The 11,119-nt window shown below is 39.8% G+C and overlaps 1 protein-coding gene across 1 annotated transcript in view; it reads right to left on the bottom strand.

Annotated features, from left to right (window-relative positions):
• Positions 1–5,062: 5,062 nt before the first annotated feature.
• The window catches only part of vrk1 (VRK serine/threonine kinase 1), a 67,686-nt gene continuing 61,629 nt past the window's right edge, over positions 5,063–11,119 (bottom strand). The window contains exons 12-13 of the mRNA XM_041215119.1: positions 9,919–10,012; positions 5,063–5,933 (exon numbers count right to left, since the gene is read on the bottom strand). Coding sequence (XP_041071053.1) covers positions 5,815–5,933; positions 9,919–10,012 — 213 coding nt within the window. The 3' untranslated portion in view covers positions 5,063–5,814. The remainder of the gene's footprint in view (positions 5,934–9,918; positions 10,013–11,119) is intronic.

Here is an 11,119-nt window from a genome sequence, read left to right as displayed (position 1 = left end):
GACTTGTGCTGGTAATTAAAGGTAGGAGTGCAGCTATGTCAATCCTATGGAACTCAGTCTCAGAAGAGGTTGAACCGTCAGGTGAAGTCATTGAGACAGTCCAAGTCTGCAATGTTGGAGGCAGTTCAGAGGCTAGATCTTCAAAAGTGAGTTGAAATCCCTCGTGAGTGAGAGAATCTTAACGTGATTCTATGACTCTCAGTGGTCACTAATGTCTGGGTGGGTTACTGAGAAATCCATGGTATCTGTCTTGATTGTACATGGTGTGGTGTGTTCTACCACACTTTGCCTATTAATTCATATTTACCTCATGTTAATGCTGAATATTCTAATTATTGTAGATTGTTTTACTTCTCGGACTTTGTAAAGTTTGTTTAAAACTGTGGAATCCTGTAGCTTTATTCTCCTAATAGGTAAATGGGATTTTAAACTTTGTCTACTTTAAACAAAAGGTTACTGGTACCGAACCAGATCCATGACCCTCGACTCACTTGTTCCAACCTTAAACCACTTGTGGCAACACCATCTTGTAAGGGTCAAGGGTTAGGGGAGCAGTGGAAAAATTTCTTGTGTGCTACTTGAAGCAAAATTGTAAACGTATCCTTTGGAAGTAGCTTTTAAATTTCACTGAAAATAAACACAGAGGAAATCTTCCTCCATAGATAGAGCATTCCCAAAAACAGATTGCAGCAGATATGATGTTTCAGTGATGAGCTTTAGTTATTCTAATTTGAGCCAACGAGCGAATATCAAACAGGGAAAAAAAAAATCGACAACAACTTTGAACTCGTCACTGTTAGAACTAACCTTATCAAAATTAGAATGTTTCAGTGAACCACAAAGTACAATTGTTCGTTTTAAAGTGCAGATAAAGAGATCAGCTCTCTTAATAAGAATATTGCTCCTGCAACAATAAATGTCACTTCATTTTTTCATGCCTGTGCACAGAGATTAGAAACTGTACAAAATGTGCGTGTGCACAAAATATCAATAAGAGTAACATTCGATTGTCAAGTCTTGAGCACAATTTCCTATAGGAGCAGAATAAAGATTAACCCTACATCCTCATTTTCGTTTAACAGGAGTACTGCATCAAACTTACTTTCTTCTCTCCTGGGGGGTTTCAATCCCTTTTAAAGTAATATGGTCCCTAACTGTCAGTGTAGAGAAGCAAGAGGCAATAACAAGCATCTCAAGGTTAGTAATGGCCATAATGTTGAATAGTCAGAGCAATTTGGATGCCATCACAATCAATGAATCCTCAGGTTTGTAACAGTGCTGCTTTTAAGAGTTTAGTGATGTCAAAAACTTTTTTTGTTGTTGGGTAGCACTTTGACAATACTGTTTTATAAGTTGTACACGTACATATCATAGTTTGGATACTGCTAATTGGAACTTGATAACGAATGGTTTGGGATTTGAAACAGCGTGTGTTTTAAGTTCAAATTGTTTTAAAAAGCAGTTTAAGCTTAAGCCATCTAACCTTCTTGAGTCAAGAGACAAAGTGATAGCAAAAGTGGTGCCATCCAAATCAAGCTTGTTGAGCCGTTGGATAGGGCCTCACATGGTCCTAATGGCCAGTGATACCTTTGTGTGTTTAAACACACCAGGAGGAAGTAGATGGAAGTACAGGTCACAGGTTAAACCATACGACTCGCATTGTTTCTGCCAACAGGAGGACCAGCAGATCTCTCAATTATTTTGTTTCAGGTAAACAATTAAAGCAATGGAAGGGGGGTGGGCAGTGACAATAATCACCCTGACACCCACAGCAACATGGGGGGTGCCCCACATACACATTGAAAGGAGCACATGCCTGCATTCTAAACATTATCTAAGGGTGGGAAAGAAGGACGGATAAAGAAACCCAACAAGTGGATCTCAGATAAGATCATCTCAAGTTCGCACACAACCCAAACAGTTGTAGTACCCATGGGACCGGATTCAGATACAGCAAAAGACATTATAACACCCACTCTGAATTGACCCAGCATGACATTGTGTTTGAGGAACTCTGGGTGGAACACAATAGCAGGCATGGGCTATCCCAAGGACCGGTATTTCTTACCCCAGTCAAAAACTGTGTGGAGCATTATTAATCGATTAGGATGAATTGATGTGAAATGTTATGATTTGTCAACATGCCTCATTCAGGTTTCTTATTTATTAACCTTGGGAGAGTTCTATCTGGTGGGCAGGACTCTGAAAAGTATATTTTTCAGCCCCCAGTGGAATACAAGTTAAAGGAGGGCAACATGCAAGGGAAGGTTGCTCGAGAGACAGTTAGAAAAGCCGTATCAATGGCTAAAAGCTATGTTGACCGGAGTCGGCAAGCTACCACCAAGGGGAGGGTGCAGGTGGACTTAGCCAAACGAACAGCCAAAATACTGGTGAGCATGTAGTGGCAGGCCATATGCAGTACAATTGGTGAGAAATAGGCAGAATGGCTGCTGCTGTCCATAAGTTGTAGCATTAGGCCATTCAATGAGATCATGGCTGATGATAATCCTCAACTCCGCTTTCCTGCCTTTTCCCTATAACCCTTGATTCCTTTACTGATTGAAAATCTATCCTCACCTTTAAAATACTTAACGACCCAGCCTCTACAGCCCTCTGCAGTAAAGAATTCCACAGATTCACCTTCAGAAGAAATTTCTTCTCATCTGTTTCAAATGGGCAACCCTTTACTCAGATTATGCTCTCTGGTCCTAGACTCTCCCACCAGAGGAAACAACCTCTTACCATCTACTCTGTCAAGCCAAGAATCTTGTATATTTCAATAAGGTCACCTCTCATTCTTCTAAACTCCAATGAGTACAGGCCCAACCTACTCAACCTCTCCTCATGAGAGAATCCCTCCATCCCCGGGATCAACCTTGTGAATCTTATCTGGAGTGTCTCCAATGCCAGTACATCTTTCCTTAGATAAAGGGGCCAAACAATATTCTAGGTGTGGTCTAAATAGTGCCTTGTATAGTTTTAGCAAGACCTCCCTATTTTTATACTCCATTCCCTTTGAAATAAAGGCCAACATTCTATTTGCCTTCCCTATTACCTGCTGAACTTGTATGTCAGCTTTTTGAGATTCATGTACGAGGACTCCTAAATCCCTCTGTTGTAGCTTTCTGCAGTCTTTATCTATTTAGCTAATATTCAGCTCCTCTTTACTTCCTGCTAAAATGCATAACCTCACATTTTCCCACATTATATTCCATCTGCCAAGTTTTTGCCCACTCATTTAACCTGTCTATATCCCTCTGTAGACTCTTTGTCATCCTCACCACTTGCCTTCCCACCTATTTTTTGTCATCCACAAACTTGGCAATAGTACATTCACTTCCCTCATCTAATTCATTAATAAATATTATAAATAATTGTGGCCCCAGCACGGACCCCTGTGGCACTCCACTAGTTACTGGTTGCCATCCTGAAAACGCCCCCCTTATCACTACTCTTCGTCTTCTATTAGTTAGCCTGTCCTCTAACCATGGTAATACACTACCCCCAACACCATGGGCTCTTATCTTAAGTAACCTGATGTGCGGTGCCTTATTGAACACTTCAGTGGTCGTCCTGATCATGAGTCTTTGGAACTGCTGTTACTTAAAGTATATTACACAATGGGTAAATTTGGTAACGATGTCAAATAGGGGTTACATCCTGGGGTCAACTGCGTAAGCACCACCTCCAGAGGAGGGGAACAAAGTCAACATCTATAGTATTTAATTTGACCCATCCTGTTCCAAGCCTAGATGAACATCACTAAGGTGACCATCAAAGCTGTAAGAGAGCTACAAATTGATGAGGAATGTAAATAGAGCCAAGGACTTGATGTGGGCGACACTATCGGCTGAGATGTGAGCTGAGATCCCGGATGGGATGTGTCCAGTGGGTCAGATGTAATCTGTCTAGGGGCCAACAGGAGTGATTGATGTGGAGAATGAAGACTTACTATGATTTTTGAGACGCATATACTATTAGAGGTTTTCTCTGGCTGTATTTTTCCACTACAACCTTTGGCCAAAAAATCTGGCCTGTTTTTCTATATGTTTTTTGCTAGAGATGAAGTTACTGCAGTTGATATGTTTGAACTGTTCTCCGTTTTTCCATGTTTATACTTTTCCACTAGCTTGCTTTTCTGTGAGTATGTGACTGGATGTGCTCACCAGGAAAAGATGAGGGCCATAAGATAAAATAAAGATAAAATAAGATTGGGCACGTAGCCAGACGAATCTGTACTGTGTATAAATAAATGCTACTGTAACTGCTTTTTTGAGAGACTCTGAAGTTTGAATCTCTTCCCTGCATGCTTATAATAAATCTTCCCACTTTCAGCTTACTCTGGACTTAGTGGTTTTTATCCACACCAGTTTGCTTCTCACAGAATCACAGAGTGCAGAAGGGGCCCTTCGGCCCATTGAGTCCACACCGACATGTGAGAAACACCTGACCTACCTACCTAATCCCATTTACCAGCACTTGGCCCATAGCCTTGAATGTTATAACGTGCCAAGTGCTCATCCTGGTACTTTTAAAAGGATGTGAGGCAACCTGCCTCCAGCACTCTCCCAGGCAGCATGCTCTAGACCGTCTCTGCCCTCTGTAAAAAAGCTTTTCCTCACATCCCTCCTAAACCTTCTGCCCCTCACCTTGAACTTGTGTCCCTTCGTGACTGACCCTTCAACCAAGGGGAACAGCTGCTCCCTATCCACCCTGTCTATGCCCCTCATAATCTTGTACAGCTCAACTTGCAAAAATGAAATTTCTGATTTCCTGACAGAATAAAAATGTGGTTTATTTTTGTAAATACAATTTGGTGTCAATCTGTAAAATAATAACACCCATCTTGTGCTCAGACTCCTACAAGTTTTTAAAGCTTTGAGAATACACGTAACTCAACAAATTACTACAATGCAATCAGTTCCCACACTACTGCAATAACTCAGAGCTTGGATGCCTGACCAGGTAATGTGCAATATAAAGTTGAAAGAAAACACCGTTTACACTTAAACAAGGTCATCAGTAAATAGGATACACACAATACAGTCTGGCCTAAAGAATATTTTCATTGAAAGGTGCTTTATTTTGTTAAGAACATTTAACCAGTTGCTTTTTACAAACAGCTTAAGAATTAAGTCATACTCTCAAGTAATCAGAAAGTAAGAAAAGTAAATGTTTAAATATTCATATCGCTCAAGTAATGCAACAATTCAAATTTGTCAAGTTTACAATATTACATTTCTTCTTTAAAAATAACAAGTTCAAAGTAATCTCCAGGCTACAAACTATAATAAAGAATGATGAATTCTTCCAGATTTCACCACCTAAAATAACCTGCTATCCTGTGGCATGCTAAATCATAGCCCGATATCCTGGGAAATCATGAGCATGAGCAGATATTATTCCATAGTGCAAAGCACAAGAGCCGAGACCATTTATCCATTTATCCATTTAACAAAACTTACTTTCCTTTGCTTTCTCCTCAAAACAATAGGGCATTACATTTGTCAAACCTTGCCATTTTACATGTTGGAACATGATATTGTATATTAGTCTGTTTGTTCAGAAAACTGAAAAGCTGCAGAAAGATACCAACAACTCACGTCTGCATTGTGTATAAAGGGAATCAAACTTTTAATGTTTCAATTTTTATTTCAGCAACACAGAGGCACAACACATAAAACCCAATATAAAAATGCTAGAAATCATTTTTCTAAAAAAAGAGACCAATTTTCAGAACAACTTCATTCTAAAGAATCAGACTTTAATAAAAAGTAAAGAAGCTGAGGACAATCGTAATAGGATTGTTTCTTTTTAACATTTACTTAGATGTTTTCTTTTCCCAGGACCTGTCAAGACTGAGGGAGAAATCGGAGTGCCCGTTTCAATCGTCTCTACTTCCTTCAAATTCCTTTTTGCTGTCGGCTTCTTGGCTTTAAATAGAAAGATATTACACATTACTGAGGAGATAAATGTGACTGTAGATTTGTCAATAACCTAGCTATTTTGCTGCTGCTCTTTCTCAACTTGCAGAACAAAATAACTGGTTACATTGAGTTATACGGTGGACAGGAACAGTTGAAACATATTAAAAGTAGAGCTGGTCGGCAAGACAAAAGTAAAATATTGACAAATGAAATTAAACATGGTGGAAAGGAAGAAAACATTTATAGGTCATATAAAAATATATACAATATAAGGAGATTTGTTTCTTCATTAGTCAAGAGTTTAAAACTTCAATAGAAGGAATTTTCCGGTCGGTGGGCGAGAGCCAGGCCCGCTCGCCGACGTGTAAAATGATGCACGGTGATGTCGGGTGGGCGTCTCAACATCACCGTGTGTCATTTAGATTTTCAGTTCAGCGGGCAGCCAACTCGGCTGCACACCTGCCGAGCTGTCAAAGGCCTATTAAAAACTGATTGATACAATTAAGTGAGCTGGCCATCCAACCTCAAGGTTGGCGGGCAGGCGAAGAGCCCAGGCGGCCTTCGCATTTTTCATGGAACCTCATCCATGGGCGGCATGAGGTTTCATAAGTGTTTAAAAATTCAATAAAAATTATTTAAAAAAATTCATTGACATGTCCCAGCTCATGTGACACTGTCACATGAGGGGACATGTTTTAAAAGTTTTTAATTACTTTATTCAGATGTTTAAAAGTTAAACAAATCTCCCCGAGGCGCCTGTGTGCCTCAGGGAGATTTCTGCGCATGCGCGCGAAACAGTGCAGGCCCAGACTCAGGGAATTCCCTCCTGCCCGCACAGGGAGTGCTCAGCGCTTCCGGGTGAGCGACACCTGATCGGGGGCGCCAACCGGGCTTGCGCTCGCTCCCACCCGCCCGCCCCTGCACAATCCCCCTGACGGGGGCAAAATTCAACGCAATAAATATCAGCCCAGCACATCAAAACAAAATGTTAGAATTTGCCAAGGACATTGGCCCAGATTTTGTGACAAAATGTCAGTGCCACTGCACTTTGAAACTGACGGCAATTTCTGGAGTCCACACATGCACAGTTAAATACAGTTAAACTTGAATTCTAGAAGTTGCTGTCAGTAATTCTATGTTTCTCCAGAGGGTGCGCTATTGAGGCTCTCCTGCCCCCACCCCAGACAAACATATTGAACTGACGAGAACCTCCACTCTTACACTGTTAATCTCATTACAAAAACCCTTGACAGTCACACTTTGGTGAACGAGGTGTAACTGAGATTTTAATGGCACACTAAGTTCAAACTTACTGCTTAAAAGTTTCACTCATCCTGAAAAATATTATTTTATTTGAGAACGTCATTTGTCTCCATCATAAGTAATTCCATATATTTTTTAACAATACTAAAATTTATTTTGAAGTTTATGATAGTTTAGCTTCTACGACAATCCCAAACCTTTATTTTGCTGTACAATTTAAAAATTAAAAATGAAGAATATCAGTAATTTTTACTTCCTGGATTTCTCTCCATGATAACATTTCCATGGTGATTGGCTGCTTAGCCTGCTTGATGAGATCATCTTTGCTGGACACCTGAGGGGCCCTGTGATTTGGGACCAGATTCAAACTGACGTCAGAGAAAGGGCAAGTTAGATCTTTGTGGGCAACTTCAAGATCAGTGGCAAGTGCCATTGACCACTAACTGCAAAATCCAGCCCACTATTCTTCTGTTCTTTCAATTACTTTTGTGAAAATTGGCACAGTTCAAAGATTTTTTAAAAAATGAAGGAATCCTCCTCAGTGAGTGGAAATTCTAATGGTGCGAATGACACTTGCACTTTCTAGAACCTTACCTAGCTCTTGATGACAGTTTGTCATTCTGCAGGGCATAAAGAATACAATGCATGGTTTTAAGTTGCAGATGGTTAACATTACAGTTCTGCAGATTAAATCACTGACTATATAATTCACATTTTTTTAAAAAATAGGTGCTAGCATATTCTCCTACTTCTAATAGTCCTTCATGCTCAATTGTCTATTGTTTCATAATGCATTAATACACGCAATTTGAGTGAGGACTCAAAGTTTTTTTTGTTAATAAAGCTGATTTTATGGGCTACTGGAGGCTTTTTAAACTTGTAAGGTCCTCACCACACATACTTCTAAGTACCACACAATCCATATACAATTAGCACATACAACCTAACCTCTAATGAGCTATAATGCAAGGGTTTAAACCTCATTAAATTCAATATGAACCTTAACAAAAATGCATGCCTTGGCTCCACAACAGTTTATAATTTTGTGAATGGGCACAGTTCCAAAACTGTTTCCTACTTTATGTTCAGTGTTCAATTTTGTAATGTAATTAATGATGGACTTTCTCCACAGCTGGAAACTCTGCGCAAACATTCAAAAATTGCCATACAGTAAAGACAGAAAACAAAATATCAGCATCAATAAGTTTAAGATCTCGATTTGGACATGGGAAAATTTACTGAACAGTAATAAATACATATATCGATTCGTGGCAAGTTACATTCTATACAAATAATTATAGAGTCATAATGACACAGGGGGTGGCCATTTGGCCCATAGAGTTCATGCCAGGTCCTACAGCAATGTCAGTCAGTCCCATGCACCCACTCTATCCCCATAGTGCTGTCATATCCCTCAATGCCTATCCAATTTCCATTTGAAGCTATTCATTGCCTCCACTTCCACCATTCTCCTAGGCAGCGAGTTCCAGGTCATTACAAGTTGTTGTATGAAGAGAAGTTCTTCCTCACAACTCCCCTTTATCTCTTGCCCAAAACATTAAGTCTGTGTTCCCTTGACCTTGTACCAGCTTTTCTTTGGCTACCTTAGTTAAATCTGTCATAATCTTGTACACCTCTATCAGATCTCCCGTCAGCCTCTTTTACGCCAGGGGTAACAATCCCAGCTCTTCCAACCTCTGAAGGGCCCTCACATCCTTCCTAAAGTGTGATGGCCAGAAATGGATGCAATACTCTAGTTATGGATTAACCAGAGCTTTATAAAGGTTCAGGATAACTTACCTGCTTTTGTACTCAATACTTCTACTTACACGTATAACATTAAAGACCATTGCTGTCTCCAGGTATACAATGATACAAAGTACTTGCTAATCAGGACATTAAAGCACCAACAACGATGCCAATGATGAATATCAATATAGGTAATACTTTAACTCTGTAATTCCTAGCAGAAAAAGTATCATAACCAGGGGACCCAGACAGGTAAGTGTGCTTTAACAGAAGGCGTATCACATGACCCACCCCATCTTGTGCACTACTGTTCCTTTATATAATTGATGACTCTTCAAAAAAATCTAACTGCACCTTTATACGATGAGCTCAGTGAAATATTTACAAATAGGCTGCCGGTATGTGTAAATATTACAGCAAAAATAAATGGCAGCAAAAGTCTGGTAGACTCCCTCAATTACCTCTTCTACTTATTTTTTTTAATAAAAGCAACTCAAGCTTTGAAGAGGGTTTTAAATGTTTAACTATTACACACACAAATGTGCTGGTCTAACAGTTTGCTATATCTTCAATTTATTGCTAATTTGCATGCTACAGGACTACATTACCAGTAATATCAGTTAATGGGTGGAGGAGGTACACTCTTAACTTGCAATTAAAGCCAATAGAAAAGTTATAGATTTCTACTCCAAAAAAACTAGTTCAATGACAATGCAAGAATCAGAGGAAAGGGAGAAAATCATTTTCACTTCAGCCATGTTTTCTCTTCTTGTTGACTTACAAGAAAAGCATCACAAGCAACCATCAGGGAATAATAGATAGAACTTCGTGTTACATTCTTAGGGACCGTTTCCTATCCCGATTGCAGCAGGAAACTGAGCATGAGGAATCAGTTGAGATGACCAGCTGGCAGTTCAAAAGGGGCACACACACATTCTTGGCTAGCCCAACACCCAAATCCGGATATAGTTGCTCTTACCTCTTGGTGATTTTCGTGTTCTTTTCCCCCCTTTTAATTCAGAATCTGAGGTGCTGCCCTCAAGATCATCATTCTGCTTTGAAGCACGCCGTTTCTTTAAAAAAAAGTGAAAGGCATTGGTGGAGATCAATTATTGTCAGCAATATTTTCGCCACTGTCCTTATGAAATAAAAGAAGCAATTAGACAAAATCAAAAGAACAGGCTGGAAAGGGACTGCATAAACTATTTTCTAGAAAAGGTAGTATAGGTTCCAAGATTTCGAAAGTAGTAACACAAGATGGAGTCTTGGGTAGTGTAGCTTGACTGGGACAATGACCTTTCTTCGAGAGAGCGGGGTTTTACACCGTTTTTACACTGAAGTCATAATGATGAAAGTCTCCTTCATCTTCTGCTAACAAAAATAGCTACCTATGCTGTTCAGGAAGGTTAAGTAGCACATGTATTAGTAAAAGCTCCACAGCACAACTGTCCATCACACATTGATTTTCCAACTCAGCTCAATAGGCCACTCGGATTCCTGCTGCAGGAGACTCACAATAGCATACTAAACGATAAACAGGCGCATTGATGGGTAGATTAAAAGAGGTTTTACACCCTAGGACTAAAGCTACACCTGATCAAAATATGATGAAGGACAACAATATTTAAAATTTAAAGATTGCTCCATTAAGCTAAATAACTATAAATAGTAGGGCAGTTGTGTAGCAGTATTTTACTTGAAACCAAAAGTAAAACCCAAAAAATAAAGCTGGAAATGATCTGGTTGGATCAGGAAAGGTTGGAGCAGATAGAAACGATAGAATGAGAAGGCTACTTGGCTTGCGCATCAAGGGCTTGATTTTAACTCCAGGTTGGGAACCTGGCAAATAAGCCACATGCCTGCTAAGGAGCAGCAGCAAGCAAACTCAGCCAATTTTAACAGCTGGGCCTCTTTAGCAACCCGTTTGCCAACTTCCTGGCCAAAATGGCTAGAAATTTGGTAGGAAGAGGCTACCGCCAGTATATGGGATCCTGAGCTTTATAAATAGAGGCATGAGTACAAAAGCAAGGAAGTTATGGTGAACCCTTGTAAAACACTAATTCAGCCTCAACTGGAGTATTTTGTCCAATTCTGGGCACCACACTTTAGAAAAAATGTGAGGGCTTTAGAGAGGGTGAAGAAAAGATTAATAAGAATGGTTCCAAGGATGAGGAACTTCA

This window comes from Carcharodon carcharias, chromosome 20, assembly GCF_017639515.1.
Source record: "Carcharodon carcharias isolate sCarCar2 chromosome 20, sCarCar2.pri, whole genome shotgun sequence".
Classification (NCBI taxonomy): domain Eukaryota; kingdom Metazoa; phylum Chordata; class Chondrichthyes; order Lamniformes; family Lamnidae; genus Carcharodon; species Carcharodon carcharias.
The sequence above is the reverse complement of the archived record's forward strand: the minus strand, read 5'-3'. Positions and strand labels throughout refer to the sequence as shown.